Here is a 20,319-nt window from a genome sequence, read left to right as displayed (position 1 = left end):
ATTTGAAGAACACCCTGAGGCCTCAATCCTGCCCTCTTACTTAGGGCACAATCACACACGCATGTGAGGCAATGTGACTGGTCAGAGTCATGCGCACACACGCACCACACACACACACCTACTGTCCAGTTTGCTCTGATACCTGGACTGCTGCTCACACAAAAGCCAAACCCTAATTTGGGATGGCCTCTTTCTACACAAACACACTCATTCATTAATGTCAGTAAAGGGACAGCATTAGTTCTACTTTTACATCACACACATCAATAATAGCAGACACTGTAGATCATATGTGGTGTTTCTCACCACGGTGGTCAGATTATCATCAGTCACGGGCCTCAGGGTGTCCACCACTGAGATGTAACCTAGGCGACGGGCGATTGACAGGGCGGTGTTTCCATTCTGTGGACGAGAGGAAACAGGGGGAGAATGTCTGATCTGTGTACCGCTGCTGTTGGCTGAACAGTGTTAGCAGGAGTGGACAGAAAGCATTTGTTTACAAGTGTTTGTTCAACGTGCTTTTATGGGTAGTGTGTGTAACCGTTGAAGAGGTACGCGATGACACCTGTTCTGCATTCTCATGCCTTATTATTACTGTACATCATGACTTAATGATACACACTTACATTCTGTATGTGTGTGTGTGTTGTACTACATGCGTGTGTGTTGTATTGCGTGTGTGTGTGTGTGTGTGCGACCCTGCTGACGAGGTCATTGAGCCCTTGTGATGAGCTCAGCAGGAATCTCCCATGATGCTCTGCTCACCACGGTCAGCTCGTTGGGCGAGGCGCCGCGCTGCAGCAGCATGGCGATGATGTGGGTGTGGCCTTGCTGCGCCGCCTGGTGGAGGGGGGTGTACCCGTTCTGGAGAGAGAGACAGAGAGGAAGGGAGACAGAGAGAGAAAGAGGGATGGATGGAGGGAGACCGAGAGAGAGAGAAAGGGATGGAGAGAGAGAAAGAGGGAGGGAGAGAGGGATGGAGAGAGGGAAAGAGGGAGATGGAAATTCAGGGATGGACAAGGAGAGATGGAGAGAGAGCAGGGAGATGGAGAGAGAGCAGGGAGATGGAGAGAGAGCAGGGAGATAGAGAGAGAGCAGGGAGATAGAGAGAGAGCAGGGAGATAGAGAGAGAGTAAGAGAGAGAGATGGAGTGGGGTAAGGGGTGGGGGGAGGGAAGGAGGGAGGGAGCAGGGTGGAAAAAGAGAGAGAGAGTGGAGAGGAAATGAACAGGGCGTGACAGAGAGTGATGGAAATGGAAAAATAGGGGGAGGCAAAGGAGACAGAGCGAGTGACAGAGATGGAACAGGAAGTGGTCAGGAAAATGATGAGAAAGAGAGGGAAGAGGATGAGCAGAGACAGTTAGGGATGCACAGAGACGACACACAAGCAGCGACTGATACACAACAGAGAAGGTAAACAATAGCCCTCCAATACCCTGCAGTGGAGACCTGTCAGTGTGTGTGTGTGTGTGTTTACCCTGGTTTTGCAGGTGACTCTGGCCTGGTTCTGCAGGAGGAAGTTCGCCATCTTGAGGTTGCCATAGTGACAAGCCACATGCAGCGGAGTGTAACCCATCTGTTGGAGTAAAGAGAGAAAGAGAGAGAGAGACAGAAAGAGAGATGAGGAGAGAGAGGAAAAGAGCCTCCTTGGTCAGCCTGCCAAACTCTCCTTCTGTTACCTCCCATCCTGTGAGTAAGAACAGAACTTTCCCTCGGGCTAAGCAACGGTGTAAGATGTTCCAAAGCTCATGCAGAACCAACTGCCACTCGGTTAGACTGGAGGAAAACGGTGACACAGTTTACATTTGACGAGATCCGCATCTCCCGTGTGGAAGATTAATGGGAGGCTGGAATGGATGAGTGGCCAGGGCTCCAAACAAGTGAAGCGTCAGCAGAGCACATGCGTCTGTGTGTGACCTTGTGTTGGTTACCCTTGAGCCGCTGCAGATCTCAGCCCCCTGGCTCGTGGACGTGAGGAGCCTGCTATGGGTCTGAGCGTGTGTCTGTGTGTGTCTGTGTGTGTTTGTGTGTGTCTGTGTGTGTTTGTGTGTGTTTGTGTGTGTCTATGTGTGTTTGTGTGTGTCTGTGTGTGTCTGTGTGTGCTTGTGTGTGTTTGTGTGTGTTTGTGTGTGTCTGTGTGTGTCTGTGTGTGTTTGTGTGTGTTTGTGTGTGTCTGTGTGTGTCTGTGTGTGTCTGTGTGTGTTTGTGTGTGTTTGTGTGTGTTTGTGTGTGTCTGTGTGTGTGTGTTTGTGTGTGTCTGTGTGTGTTTGTGTGTGTTTGTGCGTGACGTATGTACAGACACTAACACCTGCCACTCAGGTGTCTGACAGATCCTTTATTCATGCTGCACCATGGAACACACTGATGCAGTGTGTGTGTGCTTTGTGTGTAAGCAAGTTTATCTTTCCTCTGCTGAGAATACAGAGCTGTTGAAACAACTTATACTATAAACATCCTTAATGCAAACACACCCACGCGCCACACTTTGTTGTCCAATATGTGTCGGCATTAGTCACACACACTACTAACACACTCATTACTCAACCCTGGCAACGCATACATTTTTTCTAAAAAAGGGTCTGAAAGAGGGTTGAGATCAAGGTCATGTCTTTGTCTGTGGTGGCCCTGTGGTTGCCGTAGGAACGGAGGAAGCGTCACCTTGGTCTGGGGCTCGATCTCCGCTCCGTGGTTGAGCAGGACTTCTGCCACGTTGACTTTGTCCTCCTGCGCCGCCAGGTGGAGGGGGGTGATGCCGCTCTGACAGGGAGAGAAGCACACACACACATACACACACACACACACACACACGCACACACATACACACACACACACACACACACAGATACACACACACACATACACACACACGCACACACACACACAGATACACACACACACACAGATACACACATACACACACACACACATACACACCAAGGCAGAGTGAGGATAAGCTCGTCACTGTGAGCGTCGTCGCTCTCATGAAGCCTCCTGCATCATGCTACAACTTCCTGACTGGCAGTGGACAGGAAGTGTGTGAGGCGCTTGTTTTGAAAGGAGGTGAGTATAAACTCTCTGCTGCTTCTGAAGCCTCCAGGTGAGGTATTTCTGTTCTAATCCTCCGTGCTAATATCCTCCGTGCTAATGACCCAGCTAAGCACAGAGCTGCTAATCTGTGTTCAACTAGTGTTCATTAAGATAACACCAGCCCCTCCAGCAGGATATTACCGGGCCTAATTCACCAGAAAAAAAAAAACTGTGCTCAGTTGTGGTGCATCTAGTGTGTGCGGTTGTACAGACTAAACGTGTGTGTGTGTGAGAGTATAATACAGAACATGTCTGTGTGGAAGAAGTACTGTAACTGCCTGTGAGTGTTTTGCTTTGTGTGTCCGTATCTGTGTGTGTGGATTTATGAATGTATATTTATGTGTGTTGTATGTATGTGATTCATGTTGTGTTGTCATTGCTTTTAATGTACAGTGTACATCTACCTCATCCTGTTCATGTGTAAGAGTGTTTACACATGTATCTACCTCGTCCTGTGTGCGTGTCAGTGTTTACACGTGTACTACCTTATCCTGTGTGCGTGTCAGAGTGTTTACACGTGTACTACCTCATCGTGTTCATGTGTCAGAGTGTTTACAAGTGTCAGAGCGTCTCTGTGCTCACCTTGTTGCCGATGTTGACGCTGGCGTTCTTGGCGAGCAGCAGGGACACCAGGTCCACACTGCCCTCCTGCGCCGCCAGGTGAACGGGGCTGACGCCCTGCCGCGTCACGGCGTTGGTGTCCGCGCCGTACTCCAGCAGCGTGGTCCCGATGTCCATCTGGTTCTTCTTGGCGGCGATGTGGAGGGGCGTGTAGCCGTTCTGGAGAGGAGACGAGATGTCGTTAAACACAAGCACACGGCATACCGTACACACACTGACTCCTATCCTGTTTCCTTTAACATGTGTAGTCTCTGTCTTATGATATGTGTTTGTTATGTGTGTACGTATTTCCTGACACAGACAATACAGCTGTAAAAACGGTCTTACACCTTGTCAATTCACCAAAAAACATTTTGAAATACAGAGATTCAGTGTTACACTGCTAATCAGACGTCATGTTACAAGACTACTGTTTGTGTTCAGGTTGGGAGGAGGAGGGGGCAAACGACACCCAGCAGGACAATGTCACACAGAGGCACTGACGCCCCCTAGAGAGATTCCTCTTCTTATCTCGACACCTTCGACCTTTGCATCTCCTTCCTTCGCTGAACCCACACTACCAACAATGACTGCTGCCAGAGAAGTCCGATTAGAAGACAGCCTGTCTGGCTGGAGGGAGGGAGAGTGCACATTCCCTGACTCTGACAGCTCCACCAGGAGCTAGTTGTGGAGGAGTTCTGGGAGTCTGGCACTGAGGGGTTGGGGTCAAGGGGGTCAAACTGTTAAACAAGTGGACCTATGTCCACCTTTATTAAACACCTTTATATGACTCAGGGGTAACTTTGGATCTTTGGAGAACATCATTTGATAAATGTCACAGGGCAAATACTCAAACGTTGCCTCATGCATTAAACCTGATTTGTTTATCAGCCGTTTCAGGTTATTGGCTCGGCTTTTTCAGGCGGTTCAATTTGCCAGTTTTCCGTCCATCCTTCTATGGGTGTGTGTGTGTATGTGTGTGGTGTGTGTGTGAGGGTGTGTGTGTGTGTGTGGTGTGTGTGTGAGTGTGTGTGTGAGGTCAGTCTATCTGTCTGACACTGGAGGAAGCCAAAGGAGGACAGGCAGCTGTGGAACCCATCAAAATTGGTTTCCTGTCATGTGACTTCTTGGTGTTATGTGCTCACATCGCGCCAGGCCCAAACACTCTCCTTTCCATCACTCCCTACTTAGATTGATCACGTTTCCAAAACACTGCTTGATGTTGAAGTAGACCAGAGACATCGACCGTAACACCAATTTAAACAGATTTATACGAGGGATAAGGAAAGAGTTGACAGGAAAGAGAGATTGTGAGAAAAGAGAGTGAGAAAGAGAGTGTGAGAGAGAAAAGTAATAGAAAGAAAAGGAAAAATGAAAAGTGAGCAAGAGAGAGAGGAGAGAGAGAGATAAGAAAGAGGAGAGAGAGAGAGAGAGAGAGAGAGAGAGAGAGAGAGAGGAGAGAGTGAACTGGACAGTTTTATTAGATGTCAGAACAAGGTTGAAACATGATTTTAAAAGTTGAAACAAGGCTTATAAGATTGAAGGCCGACCACAGGCTGACTGAGCCTAGCCACAGACGTCCCAGTTGACGCCTGCTTTACAATACTGCATATTTTTACACACCAGTCTGCAGAGGGTGGGCATGCTCCAAATGTTTGTGCTACATAATAATAGGCAACTTTGCATTTTGAAAAAAAAAATCTGGGTTCTGATTGGTCATATGCATACGTATAGCTCCAGAAGTCGAGTTTCATCAACCTTTACGTTTTGTAAAATATGGCAATTTTCTAATTTTCATTTTTTTTTTATGACCAGTGGGACTGCATTGAAAATTTACAAACAGTCAGTATTAATACACAAAAGTGTATTAATACACTAGTCCATGTTGTTGAATAAAAGCAGTAACTAGGTTACCATGCTTTCATAAAGGAACACATATAAACCTCTATAATCAGTGGGACTACACTAAACGTAAGGTAGCTGAGAGTGGAGACTGTGGAACTCCACATTGTAGTACACTGACACACACAGACAGTCACTTTAAGAATGATTCCAACACATGAAAAATATTTCAAAGACTTATGAGGACAGTAACAGCAAGCAGACATGTAAAGCTTCGATGAATCATGTTACTGGTTATCCTGCTAGGACCCATCCATCATTTTAAAACATGTTAAGTTTACGCGAGGTCTGTGCATGTCGTGTGTGTGGTGTGTGTGTGTGTGTGGTGTGTGTGTGTGGTGTGTGGTGTGTGTGTGTGTGTGGTGTGTGTGTGTGGTGTGTGTGGTGTGTGTGTGTGTGGTGTGTGTGTGTGTGGTGTGTGGGTGTGTGTGGTGTGTGTGTGGTGTGTGTGTGTGTGTGTGTGTGTGTGGTGTGTGTGGTGTGTGTGTGTGTGTGTGTGTGTGGTGTGTGTGTGTGTGTGGTGTGTGTGTGGTGTGTGTGTGTGTGTGGTGTGTGTGTGGTGTGTGTGTGTGTGTGGTGTGTGTGTGTGGTGTGTGTGTGTGTGTGTGTGGCGTGTGTGTGTGTGTGGCGTGTGTGTGTGTGTGTGTGTGTGTGTGTGCGTGAGGTACCTTGGCAGCAGCGTGGGGAGATGCTCCCTGATCCAGCAGTAGCAGAGCCACTCTCTGATTATCGTAGTGAGAGGCCACATGCAGTGGAGTTAGCCCACTCTATAACACACACACACACACACACACACACACACACACACACACACACACACACACACACACACACACACACATGCAACACAGCAGCGCGTTAGAGTGACCCCAGACACCAGCACACCAGAGGGGAGAAGCAGGAACGTCAGCAGAGCAGGATGACAAGATGTGGAGATAAAGAAGTTCACGTCACGCAGTCAGAGAGCAGACAGACAGCAACGTTAGGATGGTGTGTGTGTGTGTGTCTGTTCACATGATTGTGTGTGTGTGTGTGATTGTGTGTCAGCAGAGGGTAAGTAAGTGCGTGTCATCATGAGAATAGTGAGCATGCACAGGATTATTTCACAGACACCCCAAGCATCTGATAGTTGGGCAGTTTCGGGAACGGTCCCAATCTCACTCAGTCCAGCTGGAGCCCCCCAGCTGGAGCCCCCCCAAACCCCCGCAGCTCTCCTTGTTCCTCAGAGGGGTGGAGGGGTGGGTCCAGCAGGGTAGAAACCAGGCCAGGAGGGATGCAATCTGAATACAGTTGCTCTCTCACTCTCTCACACTTCCACTTCCTGCGGTCATGGCTGAGGCCAGTTTGGTCTCGCCGTGGTGTCTCTCTCAGACCGAGTTCAACGAGTTCACGTCGGGTCCGTTCGTTTTCACTCTCACTCTCTCTGCTGGTAGCTCACCTTTCCTGCAGCGTCCGGAGAGGCTCTCTTCTGGAGGAGCAGGCTGGCCACTTCGATCTTCCCGTACTTGGCTGCCACGTGCAGTGGACTGAACCCTTTCTGTTTGGGGGTACAAATCAAATGCACCCCATCCACATGAGACAGCTATCGACATGACACAGCTATTGACATGACACAGCTCTCGACATGACACAGCTATTGACATGACACAGCTCTCGACATGACACAGCTCTCGACATGACACAGCTCTCGACATGACACAGCTCTCGACATGACACAGCTATTGACATGACACAGCTCTCGACATGACACAGCTATAGACATGACACAGCTATCCAAATGCTAAGCAGACAAAATACTCAAGTTCGTCGAGCATGCCCTTCTACTGTCTGACGGCCTAGAGAGTCACTGATCAGAACCTTTACCTATCTTCCTTATAGATAAAGGTTCCTTATCTATAAGGGAAACATACACTATTTAAACAAATGGGTCAAGTATTAGTTGAGAGTTTGGTCCCCTGGTGGTTATGCACGGGACTGCAGAATTAGCCAAAAACTCTGTCTTTGGTGCCACTGTTCCCACGCTTTAGTGGATGACAAAATGCAACTGTGTTCATCTCAGCTCCATCCCTGTGTGTTGAGGAGGGGTATTTTAAGACATTGGGTCATATTTTCCAGAGGAATGTGGAACTCCCTAAGATAAATCGCCCGTTTGGCACAGAGCAACGTTTGACCTAATTCATACCGCTGCTACGGGCTAATTCATGCTCTCGTCTTACAGGGAAGAGTTTTTATACGCTTCTTTCTGTTTTCATGTTTGAAGGAGGATGTTTGTGCAAGGCAGATAAACAAGAGACACAGATAGCATGGGAGAGAGAAAGAGAGATAGAGAGACTATGCAGGAAGGGAGATCATGAGTGACAGAAAGATGGAGAGAGACTGTTTAGGGAGAGAGTGAGAGAGAGAGAGAGAGAGAGAGAGAGAGAGAGAGCCAGAGAGTGAGAGTGAGAGAGAGAGAGAGAGAGAGAGAGAGAGAGAGAGAGAGAGAGAGAGTGAGAGAGAGAGAGAGAGAGCACTGGGACAGTAGGGTTTACCCTTCATTAATCTATTTCGCTGACAGGGTCACCTTCAAGAAGGGCCCATGGCAACTCATCCAGATTACCACGTTCTCACACACATGTCCTGTACATGTACAAGCACACACACACGCCCACCATATCCCTGACGACAGAAACATCCTTCTTTCACCTTGAGCGTAGATCAGAGCACCATTAAGTGCGAGTGGAGCTGCGATGTAATGAGCTACACTGACGTCATCTGGCATGCGCAGAATGAGTATTGCTTCCCAGCTGTGTCAGATAGCCCAACCAACCTTGCTGGAGGCAGAGAGCCAATAGGAGGGCCGGTCTGCTGGAACGACATGCAGCCAAGCCCCCCAGAGGAGGCCTAATCCAAACCCTAACAGGGGAGTCAGATGGCTGAGCGGTTAGGGAATCGGGCTATTAATCAGAAGGTTGCCGGTTCGTGCAAATTGACGTTGTGTCCTTGGGCAAGGCACTTCACCCTACTTGCCTCGGGGAGAATGTCCCTGTACTTACTATAAGTCGCTCTGGATAAGAGCGTCTGCTAAATGACTAAATGTAACCCTAACCCAAACCGTAACCCTTACCCTAACCCAAACCCTAACCCAGTTCAGTGGGCTACACTGACCTTGGTGGCGGCGGAGAGAGAGGCTCCGTGCTCCAGCAGCATGGCTGCCACGTCCTCGTGGCCCTCGCGGGCCGCCAGGTGGAGGGGCGTGTAGCCCGAGGTGGTGGCGGCGTTGGCCGACGCCCCCCTCTGGAGCAGCTGCTGGACGATGTCGGCCTTCCCCAGGCGGCTGGAGATGTGCAGGGCCGTCTGGTCGTCCTGGACAACCACGGAGACGAGAGGCCGGGGAGAGAGGGTGTTATCTCTACGTGACGTTATGTAACCTGCTGAGTGGTTGGAGGATGTGGATGAAGTGCTTGGAAGGGAGAGGTGTTGTGGCGGTACTGTGTGTGTCAAGTCATGGAGAAGGTTTGCCTGTTAGATGTTGCATGAGGTCAGGACCCTCCTTGACCCCTGACCCCTGACCCCACCTACCTTGGCCTTGGTCTCCACCTTGGCTCCGTTCTGCAGCAGGTACCGGACCACGTCTGCCTGGCCTGCCCGCGCCGCCATGTGCAGCGCCGTCTCCCCTCGCTGGCTCACACACACACACACACTATGAGAAGGGTGCTAGTGGAGAGGGCCTCCATATTTACATTTACATTTAGTCATTTAGCAGACGCTCTTATCCAGAGCGACTTACAGTAAATACAGGGACATTCCCCCGAGGCAAGTAGGGTGAAGTGCCTTGCCCAAGGACACAACATCAGTTGGCATGACCGGGAATCGAACTGGCAACCTTCGGATTACTAGCCCGATTCCCTCACCGCTCAGCCACCTGACTCCCATATTCTACAGAACAGTAGGATTTGCGGCCTACCACGTTAGTGGTGTTGGGCGATGCCCCGTGATGCGTGAGAGAGTTGACGATGTTCTCATGGCCCATGAAGGCTGCTACATGGATGGGAGTCAGGCCAGACTGCAAACACAACGACACAGATGCCATCAAAAGCAGGGAATTCAGAATGGATTTAATGGTGCAAAACCAAAGGAACCATCTTACGATTATTGCGTTAAATGGGAGGTTCAATTCTAATGAGATTTTTTCATTGAAATACTATTCGATTTCTTCCTGTTTTACCTCAGTGACGGCCTGGATGGAAGCTCCATGTTTCAGCAGCAGTTCCATGACTTTGACGCGGTTCTTCTTGCAAGCGATGTGAAGCGGGGTGAAGCCGTTCTGTCGACACAAAACCACAACACCTCAGACTAACCAGCAACCGCTGGGATGATCGGTTTTTGGGGCACAGCCTGTTTCAAGATGTACAGTAAAGTGTGAGACGTAGGTGGGCTTGGATTTGAACCACAGTTCACACACCGTTTCTGCTTTTTAGTAAAATTTCTGAAACACCACACCTATTGTGGTTCAACTCACCACACAGCATGACAACATACTCAATAATGCATGTCAAGTTTTTCACACAAACACACACTCACAGGCACACAGCCCAACACACACAGAAAAATATATTGTATTTAATATATATTTTACCAAGCTCTGCTGATCACCAAAATCTGAGCACTTTCAGAGCAGAAATCTCTACAGAACCAGTGACAACTTAATCAGTGCAGTTGTGGAGACAGAGGGATGGTCAGCATTGTCAAAGTGTTTTTGAATGTTATCTTTCTAGAATGAGGAAGGAGCTGTGTGAACAGGAAGTGAGCTAGGACGAAGAAAGTGCCAACCACACCCGGAGCTGAGGAGATCAGGCACAAGTAAGAGGAAAGGAGAACCTCCCTCCCTCCCTCCCTCCCTCCCTCCCTCCCTCCCTCCCTCCCTCCCTCCCTCCCTCCCTCCCTCCCTCCCTCCCTCCCTCCCTCCCTCCCTCCCTCCCTCCCTCCCTCCCTCCCTCCCTCCCTCCCTCCCTCCCCCCCGCCCCTCCCTCCCTCCCTCACCAGTGCTTTGGCGTTGGGGTTGGCCTTCTTGTCCACGATGAGCTTGGCCACCTTGTAGTGTCCGCAGTGGGCGGCGACGTGCAGAGCGGTCAGGTAGTCGTTGGTGACGTCGTCCACGGGGACGTCGTGCTGGAGGAGCAGCTGCACACAGTTGAGGTGGTCCCCCTGGGTGGCCATGTGGAGCGGAGACAGGCCGTTCTGGAGAAGACACACACACACAGTGTCAGTAACACTCTGACTGGTTTGGTCTTGTGTGAAGGCTCAGACTCATTATTTATTGTCAGCAAATGTAATGATTGAAATACTGTGTTGTTGTTCCAGAAACGTTATTTCTGGAACATTCTACGAACTACGCCGTGGGTTAGATACAAGATATCCTGTGAGAATTTTTACGATAAGCTCACAGAGGAAGAAACATGGTGACGTTAGCCCTGCTAACGAGCATCAGAGTTATACGTTCAGTGTGACTGAAGAGCACAAGCCCAGTGTAGGGAGTCCCTTGTTATGATCTGTCCACACAACCACAACCTCATGTGAGCAGCCCTGTGTGACGTCCCAGCATGCACCAGGGCCGTGTTGATCTCTACCTTGGTCTTGGACAGGAAAGGAGCTCCGCGGTCCAGCAGGATCTCCACCACCTGCTCGTGGCCGCTCCTCGCTCCACAGTGCAGCGGAGTCAGGCCGTCCTACAGAACCACAACCACACGGTCAACAGGGCTGCAGAGGCAGTCATGCCCCTTTTAACATGGACCAAGGTGGATGGATGGATGATCTGTATAAAAACCTGGTAAACTGACTAATCATAAACAAATCGATATATCTATATGTGAATTTGTATGTATATGTAGGGTTAGATGAATATAAGTTGGGACGAGTCGTGTTCAGGGTTACACTAATAAGTAGCAAAAATCTGAGAGAAGAATCGTCATGTAAACTGTCGAACAGCACAGCATGCATCACACATACAGACTCATCTTGGGACTGCACTGTCTGACTGCTGGCACGCATGACACCCTCAACCAGCCTCGCTGTTTCCACCTCTGAGAATAGTCGCCGACATACGGCGGTAGTTTTGGTCTCACCTTGGTCTTGGCGTCTATTTTGGACCCTCTGTCCAGCAGCAGTTTGACCATGTTGCTGTTCCCTCGTTTAGAGGCCACGTGGAGAGGCGTGATGTCATTCTGAGCAGGAACAGAAGGAGCAGAGAGATGAGAGGAGAGGGGGGGCGAAGAGTGAGGAACTGAGAAGAACTGGATTTTTCTCGTTGGCATTACCTAATAAACAGCTTTGAATAAATCTATATAGATTCCGAATTCGCCTCACGAAAACAGGTAAGGTGTTTCAGAAAGTGTTTGCAATGTTTAGTGTGTTGACTGTGGTTGAGGGAGCTGCAGTGCCCCTCCTGTCCAGGAGAGGGCAGATTGTCCTCACCCTGGCCATGAAGTCTACCGCTGCTCCTCGGTTCAGCAGAAGCGTAGCCACGTTGATGTTGCCGTAGTGAGCTGCGATGTGCAGGGGCGTGAAACCACTCTGCGGAAAGCAAACACACACACGTTAACAACAACATCATTCAGGTCCGGAGTTTGAATCGATTTGCTCTCTATTAAAACCGATAAATTTTGAAAATCTAAACATGTATTAAATATTGTTAGTCTGAGCACAAAGACACACGTTTGTATCGACACTTACAAAACTGTAGGCTACTCAATGTGGCAGAGAACGTCTTTCTCCTTAGAAAACCAAACATTGGTCCTACTAGTATGGTATGGATGGAATGTTGTTTTCAACGGGTGTGTATACCATACCAGCAGTTGGCTTCATGAGCTTTCATGAGCTTTCATGAGATTGACATGTAACACATTCAGGTAACCACTCCAGGGGGACAGACACCAGGACATAAACTCACATTGTTGTTTATGTGGTGGAAACGCCGGTATCAACTTACATGTGAGCAGAACATTCTAATACATTTTAAATCAAACTATATAATATCGGGGAGGTGAACTGCCACTAACCCACACATCTGAATGTATTTCATTCGGGCGATGTGATCTCCATGTAAACCCCTGGCTTAGCGAGTAACAGCTGTCCAAGCACAAGCCAGACGTAGGAAAAACTGCTTCCTCACAGAGCTATCCAATCAAGAGAGGATTCTTAGATAAAGCTATCCAATGACAGAAATCCTCATTTCAATTAGCCAATAATCTCTAAGCAAGCATTCCCAGAGTTCTGTAATCGTCTTAGGTCATTGATTTCTCTATGTTGCCAAAGTATCCAAAACAGCTGTCCTAACTGAAGCAACAGACACTACTTTCTCAAGATTGTAAAAATCGAGTTTAAAAGTAAAATCAAATATTTTCCCCCATAATTTACCTTACTGTGTCCGTAGATGTACAGTATAGTTCGGACTAAACATATGGGGGATCTGTATGGTTGGCACTGTAGCATCCTAGCATTAGCATCTTCCAGCATGCAGCTATATTACCAAGCCACCTCAGTCACCAGCCAGCCTGACAGCCATGCTACATTAGCACACAAGCTTCAAGAACCTGGGCCCAGGTCTGATCTGGTAGGGCCCAGGTCTGACCTGATAGGGCCCAGGTCTGACCTGATAGGGCCCAGGTCTGATCTGGTAGGGCCCAGGTCTGACCTGGTAGGGCCAGTTTGTTCCGCTAGAAATCAGACAGCATAGTGATATGGCTACTGGCCAATGCATTAAACTACAGTTGTTGGTTCTATGAGTCAGGAAGATTAACAACTAACAAACTCAATCCACTAAGTATACTAGCTACTTGTCTGTAGCTGGGAGGCTGGGTTCACATTATACTCACCTGGTGAGCTTTTGTTAGCATCCAAATGCTGTTGTAGATTGTCCTGTACAAGTAAGCAAGCTTGTACAGGAGCAGTTGTACAACGGGATTGTTATCAAAACCACTTGTTTCTTTTTTGAGAGATCTTACCCCACTCTCATTACAGTGAGTGTTGTGATTGCTAACATTTCTCACTATACAATATAGGACTTCCAAATCGCTAACTGTTGGCCAACTAGCAAGATAAATAACGTTTTTTTTTTTTTTTACAAAATCTGCATTCCAAGGAGCACCTCAAATAAACTCATTTTGAGGAATTCCAGGAAGTGCTCCTTCCCAAACATTCGTTTGGAAACCAACCCATGTAGCCTCCCGCTACAGAAACCATCAGGTATTAGTAGGCAGTCATGCTGAGGCACATAGACCTTAACTATCTACTGCAGTTTCAGTACCAGGAAGAGATCCACTACATGAAGGAAGCGATGGGGGAAAGAGAGGAGGGGGGAGGGGGGGGGGGGAGGGGTAACAGAACCAGAGGAGGGTGGATAGGGCTGCAGCATCATTCAGCATCATGAATGACACAAGGAGGGGGGCTGTTTCTGTGCCCAGGTTGTCTTTCTCGACATGGGGCTGCGATGGATAAAGTAAGTACTTTATACAGATATACCTCAGTCGTTCTATTCACCATCATCTATAGAAGGGAGAGGGGGGCGGCCGAGGGAGGAGAGAACGGGTTGTTAGTGTGCACGCAGAAACACAACTCCCAAGAAACACCCTCCCAACAACCTGAGGATGTCAACGTTAGTGTTACTGTCAGACGTTAGAAACACTACTGTCGAAGTTAGAGGTTTAAGTTAGAGTACGTCCAGTTTGACTAATCAAGTTGGTTTATGAGGACAGAGTGACTTTGCACGGTGCAGGTTCTCTATTCGCCTTATGGCTGAGTCTCTAGCCCTTCTACTAGCTCACTGATCGATATAAAGCATATACAGTATACAGCGTGCACATCCACAGCACCATAGCAGTTTAATAAGAACAAAACGATAGAAAAATAACAACAAAAGAAAGAGAGAGAGAGGAAGAGAGGGAGAGCAGCGAAGCTGGAGAAGCCAGTGCGGGGCGTCACCTTGGACTCCACGTCTGCGTTGTGGTCGTTCTGCAGCAGCAGGGCCGCTGCCTTGGTGTCGTCCTTGCGGGCGGCGATGTGGAGCGCCGGGAGGCGGACTTTGCCCTTGGTGTCGTTCTCCAGGAGCAGGGACACCACTTGGTCATGACCCTGCTGGAGAGCCACTGCCAGTGGGGTAAAGCCGTCCTGTGAGGGGGCGGGGAGGGAGGAGGATGGAGGAGAGAGAGGAGGGTCAATAGGGCACAGATGAAGAAGATTAGGGGTCTTGTTGGGGTGGGATTTGTTACACGTTTGTTTCTCGTGCAATGTTATGAAACGCCAACATTCTCACAAGAGCAAAGATTTGAGGGATCTCTGACCATTTTTCTGACCATTCAGAAAGCATTTTCAAGGTTCTTTTCTAATATCGGTCGTCGTATTTTTTTTCATTTACAAGACGGCTTCTTCGATAACAGCTGGTCGTACATCAAACAAACAGTGTGCATTTCCCAGCAGCAGGTTCCTCTCCTGCTGAAGTGTTTCATTACATAACGTGCCGTATAGGAGCACTTTTATCCCTCATCATCTCACATGGTCATGCGTTATTCAGCCTCCCTGCCACACTGCATGCGTGTACATGTGTGTGTGTGTGTGTGTGTATACATGGACACATTCTGCCTCCCCCTGCTACAATGTATCAGTGTGTGTGTGTATGTCAGATGAGAGAGAGAGGAAGAGAGGGAGGAAGGGTGAGCGGTTAGGGAGTCGGGCTAGTAATCAGAAGGTTGCCGGTTAGATTTTCGGCCGTGCAAAATGACGTTGTGTCCTTGGGCAAGGCACTTCACCCTACTTGCCTCGGGGGGAATGTCCCTGTACTTACTGTAAGTCGCTCTGGATAAGAGCGTCTGCTAAATGACTAAATGTATGTGTGCATGTGTCTGTACGTGTGCAGTACATACTGTACGTGTATTCATCCCATGCCTCTTCCTCCCCCTTCTACTGCACGTGTGGGTGTGTGTGACTGTGCGGACCAGCGGCTTGGACCAGTAGGTTTTACTGGTTTTACTGGCTGGGATTTGATTAGAGGCAGCAGTTCCAGCAGCCAGCAGTCTTATCAGTCTCCCCTTGTAAATCAGGTCAGGGGAAGTGTGTGTGTGTGCATTGTGTGTGTGTGTGCATTGTGTGTGTGTTCATTGTGTGTGTGTGTGTGTGTGCCTGTGTGTGTAAGGGAGCAGACTGGGAGATAAAAGACCTCATCTTTGACCTGTTCAAGGTCACTCAGCTTGGCTATACAATCAATGATGCACTGCATGGAGAGAGAGAAAGAGAGAGAGAGAGAGAGAGAGAGAGAGAGAGAGAGAGAGAGAGAGAGAGAGAGAGAAAGAAAGAGAGAGAGAGGGGCGTTGGTGGTAAAACATAATTACAAAAAGGGAGGGCAAAGGGGACGTGGACAGCAGTAAGAAAAAGAGAGAAAGAGAGAGAGAGAGAGAGAGAGAGAGAAAGAGAGAGAGGGAGAGAGAGGGAGAGCGAGAGAGGGAGAGAGAGAGAGGGAGGGAAGGGCGAGGAGGAGAGGACAATAGGGGAAGGCAGAACAATAGAAGTGTGGAGAGGGGGATGTTTTGAGAGGTTGTATGGAGGGATGCAGAAATGACATGCTGCAAATAAGAGTATGGAGGGGAGAAGTAAGGTAGAGATCTAAGAGGTGAAGAATACACAAGACGGATGGATCCTGACCTCCGTGGCCATGCTCTGACTGGCGCTGTGTTCCAGCAGGAAGCGAACCACCTCCAGGTGATTCTCCTGGGCCGCCATGTACAGGGGAGTGAAGCCATTCTGCAGGGACAGGACCACACACACACACACACACACACACACACACACACACACACACACCTTAGTACAAACGGAACAATCCAGTGTTTTGAACATGTATTTTGTCACCTACTGTATGTGCGGACGGAGTTAGTATACTTTAAGTACATTCTGCAACAACAAAAAAAGGATGTAAATGATTATCATAAACCCACATTCTCAAAGTCTGGGTTTAATGAGAGTGACAGGTTGTAATAATAGTGATATAGGCATGACTCGCTGCATGACTGACTGACTCTCTGGCTGCCTGCTTGAATGAATGAATGAATGACTGACTTACTGACAGACTGACAGCGGTTTGGAGGAGAGAGGAGAGAGTCCTCTATTGTACTCTGCTCTGCTTTCCTCGACTCTGTTTTAGGCTTCTCTGTTCTCCTATTCCCTCTCCTTTCACTGTGCGAATTATTATTATTTTTATTTTATTTTTTTAACGTTTTTTTTAAGTTAAGTTTTTTTAAGAAATTTGTTTTTTTCTAAAGGTTGGAAAAAACCTTTTGGAAAAAAACTTTTGAAAAAAAGCTATACTCAGAACCCTTTCAGAAGACTGTATCAAACCCCTGAGACTGAGGTGAGTGTATCCCTACTTAGTACACATACTAGGTGTGTATGTGTACGGTATGTGTGTTTGAGTGTGTGTTTGTATGTTACAGTGTGTGTGTGTTATAGATACCCCACCTGGGATTGTGCGTTGACATTTGCTCCATTGGTCACCAGCTCTTTCACCACTTCCGTTTGCCCAGCCAGGGAGGCTATGTGCAGAGCAGTGTTTCCTTTCTGCATTACACACAAGAACGACAAGCACGACTGTTAATCTCTCCCCCACCTGTCCCAGAGTGCTTGTCCGAGTGTGTGTGTGAGTGTGTGTCTGTGTGTGTGTCCGTGTGGACGCCCCCCAGGAGTGTGTGTGTGTGTGTGTGTTGGAGTGTGCGAGTATGAGTGTGTGTGTATGTGTCCGTGTGGACGTCCCCCAGGAGTGTGTGTGTGTTGGAGTGTGCGAGTATGAGTGTGTGTGTGCCCCCTCCGTACCCCCCTGCTCTGGCAGAAACCTCAGCCATGCTTTTGTACCAGAGGAATTCCCCCCCTGGTATCCCACTCCCTCCTGCCAGCCTCGTGTCACTTCCGACAATCAGCATCCAACGCATAAACAAGCTCCCATCCAAACCTCAGCCGTAAATAAAAAAACAGCTTTTTATAAACCCGATCCTCGTTCAGAGGGGCCGGGTCGACCCCCCCACACCCTCCGACCGCGTGATGGGAGGGCTTTGACGGCAGCCGTGATGGTGCTGTTGTGGCGCAAGAACAGCAGGCTGCATGTCCTGTTGCATGGGGGGATTCTGACAAAGGTGGGAGGGGTCTGGAAACTACGCTATGGACAGACAGAACAGCTGGACTGATCTGCAGAATGCTTACTGCATGTTTTTGTGCTGCTTCTGTTGTCACCTAGAGTACAGTACCTGCTCTCTTGTCTCTCTTCCTGGTCAATAACCAACTATTCTATTCTATTCAGTTTGATTCTATTCTATTCTGTTTACTGTAACTACGTCCTTCACTATTGCTCGTGACTGCTCTGGAGACCTTCAGTAACCCCAAACCTCAATTCAAGCTACAATGATTTTATTCATGTTAATTTTCATGAACGCCACAAGCATCGTTTTTGTTATTTGTTCTTTAGAAGTTATTTTCCAGACAGTGCATTTTCCATTCCAATGAATTTGTTTTCCAGAGCTTGCTTTACTCCTGGTTGTATAATTTATCCAAATCAACACACAGGCCTTCAGTCTAATTACAGAGTAATGAAGTGAGGACAAGTCTCTTGTTCACACCATTCAGAAGGAGACCAGCTGGATATTAAGTTGGTAGTTACAGAAATAGCCCCATATCATGCAGTCAAGATAAACTTTTCGTTGACCGCACACCACCTCACAAGCACTGCTCTTTCAATCGTCAATGTGACACGTTACATAATGACAGATAAAAGACCTGAAAGCCTCTCGCTTTTAGACTCTGCGTCCTCCAGGTCTGGGCACACAGGGTTTAATTAGAGGAGAAGATTTATTTTCATTGATGTTGAATCTATCATAATACTGCTTACGGTTTTATGCAAGCCCTTCTCCCACGGGAGAAGCCCCACTCTCCGCGTCTTTTCATGAACACAGAGTTCCAGTCTGTCGCCAGCAACTGGCTCACACTCGACCCACCGAGCTCAAGTCTCACCTTGGTCGCTGCGTCCACATTGGCTCCCAGCCTCAAGAGTTCAGAGACTACTTCCACATGGCCTTCCTTGGAGGCAAGATGAAGAGCATTCAGACCATTCTGGAAGGAAACAGAGAAACACAAAAGTTAAATCCGGCATTACCAGCTTAGAAGGAGGGTAAAAGTTTAGGAATATTGCACTGAAGACATATTAGCGTCCAGTAAAAGAACTATACAATAAAACAAACAAACGGCTAGAACAGCTCTGCTCAGCAACATCTGTTAGCAGACTGTGGTGGTGGACTGTGTTGCATCCAGTAGGCTACATCCACCCACCTGGTTGCAGATGTTGATGTCCACCCCAGTCTTGAGGTAGTCCAGGGCCTTCTCCAGGTTCCCGGCCCTGGCCGCTCGCAGGTAGCTGGCATTGCTGTCTGACTGGAGGAACCAAGAGGGAGGAGACGAAGGTCAAAACACGGATGATTCGAGGGAAGGAGAGAGAGAGCAGGTCGTCACTTATCGATGGCTATCAAACAAAAAAGCACACACATTTCCACCGAAACGTCTTGAATAGACCCCCTACCAGGTACTCAGTCATTACGGCTTCCTCAGATTCCCTCAAGAGAGGACGCCGACACAGGGACAAGATCGATCCAATTGAATCAAAGCAAACTGCTGACCGCAAAACTCTGCAACTCCAGAGTTCCCACAATGCAGGCTTTCAGGTGCCTCGTCTCCGCTCTGTCAAAGCCAGCGAGCAAAAGAACGCACCAGAACCCCAAAACTCCATCTCCGAGAACAAGGTCAGAAGCTCATCCTCCTCCATCGGACACCAGAGGGCTGTTCTCCCAGCTACAACCAACTCGACCGTCTGAACGCTCCACACTAGGACCTTGAGATGTCAGCGGTTAGTCCAGGCTTAAAAGACGTAGCTACCATCCAAGGAACTATCCAAACAATCCAGGGATACAGAGAGATGCAACCAAAGAGCGCTTTCTCTACCCGCCTACGACCACAGACAGCCACTCTCGTTATGCTCCGCTGTCCTTTACCTCGTAGAAATAAGGCTTTGTATACAAAAATAAAATGATGAGACAAGCATTTTGGTCGGGTTTCGCCTGTATAACAAATTACCCGTGCGAGAGGTGACTGCGTGTGTGTTGCGCATGTATATGTATGACAGATAAGATGTGTGCAAAGAGAGGGCAAAAGAAGGAGGGAGGGAGAGAGTGAGAGAAAGAAAGGGGGAGAGAGGTAGAGAAAGACAAGGGGATAGAGAGAGATAGAGAGAGATAGAAAGAGAGTGGGAGAGGCAGTGTTTATGTGTCCTCTCAAGTCAGGTCGCTCTGGGACACTTGACAGATAGTGACACACAGCAAACGATGCACCTTGGCTGGCTGCAATCTAACCACGGTCATTCCCTAACAGAAACAATGCTGGCTTGGTGCACATCAATGCCCTCAGACAGACAGGCAAACAGACAGTAAAGGGACTACAGACTAGATTCCCTCGTATCGTACTGACATTTATCCAGAAGTTTAACCTGCTTCTTAAGACTCATAAGAAAAACTGGGAAAAGAAACAAACTTCACCAGAGATGCCGACCATCATGCGTGCATCCGTGACCGTGAAAACACAGCGGTGATCAGGAGTCAGGTGGCTGAGGGGTGAGGGAATCGGGCTAGTAGTCAGAAGGTTGCTGGTTAGATTCCCGGCCATGCAAATTATG

At 48.5% G+C, this 20,319-nt stretch overlaps 1 protein-coding gene across 2 annotated transcripts in view; it reads right to left on the bottom strand.

The window, feature by feature from the left end:
* The window catches only part of ank3a (ankyrin 3a), an 86,979-nt gene that overhangs the window by 29,623 nt on the left and 37,037 nt on the right, over nucleotides 1-20,319 (bottom strand). For both annotated transcript variants that reach the window (XM_067236045.1, XM_067236044.1), the window contains exons 2-21: nucleotides 18,927-19,028; nucleotides 18,612-18,710; nucleotides 17,073-17,171; nucleotides 16,260-16,358; nucleotides 14,547-14,732; nucleotides 12,042-12,140; nucleotides 11,693-11,791; nucleotides 11,198-11,296; nucleotides 10,611-10,808; nucleotides 9,796-9,894; nucleotides 9,535-9,633; nucleotides 9,150-9,248; nucleotides 8,736-8,933; nucleotides 7,027-7,125; nucleotides 6,257-6,355; nucleotides 3,669-3,866; nucleotides 2,658-2,756; nucleotides 1,477-1,575; nucleotides 766-864; nucleotides 307-402 (exon numbers count right to left, since the gene is read on the bottom strand). In XM_067236045.1, the coding sequence (XP_067092146.1) occupies nucleotides 307-402; nucleotides 766-864; nucleotides 1,477-1,575; nucleotides 2,658-2,756; nucleotides 3,669-3,866; nucleotides 6,257-6,355; nucleotides 7,027-7,125; nucleotides 8,736-8,933; nucleotides 9,150-9,248; nucleotides 9,535-9,633; nucleotides 9,796-9,894; nucleotides 10,611-10,808; nucleotides 11,198-11,296; nucleotides 11,693-11,791; nucleotides 12,042-12,140; nucleotides 14,547-14,732; nucleotides 16,260-16,358; nucleotides 17,073-17,171; nucleotides 18,612-18,710; nucleotides 18,927-19,028 (2,364 nt within the window). The remainder of the gene's footprint in view (nucleotides 1-306; nucleotides 403-765; nucleotides 865-1,476; nucleotides 1,576-2,657; nucleotides 2,757-3,668; nucleotides 3,867-6,256; nucleotides 6,356-7,026; nucleotides 7,126-8,735; nucleotides 8,934-9,149; nucleotides 9,249-9,534; nucleotides 9,634-9,795; nucleotides 9,895-10,610; nucleotides 10,809-11,197; nucleotides 11,297-11,692; nucleotides 11,792-12,041; nucleotides 12,141-14,546; nucleotides 14,733-16,259; nucleotides 16,359-17,072; nucleotides 17,172-18,611; nucleotides 18,711-18,926; nucleotides 19,029-20,319) is intronic.

The sequence above is a fragment of the Osmerus mordax genome, chromosome 5, assembly GCF_038355195.1.
Source record: "Osmerus mordax isolate fOsmMor3 chromosome 5, fOsmMor3.pri, whole genome shotgun sequence".
Classification (NCBI taxonomy): Eukaryota; Metazoa; Chordata; class Actinopteri; order Osmeriformes; family Osmeridae; genus Osmerus; species Osmerus mordax.
This window is presented reverse-complemented; position numbering and strand designations above follow the sequence as displayed.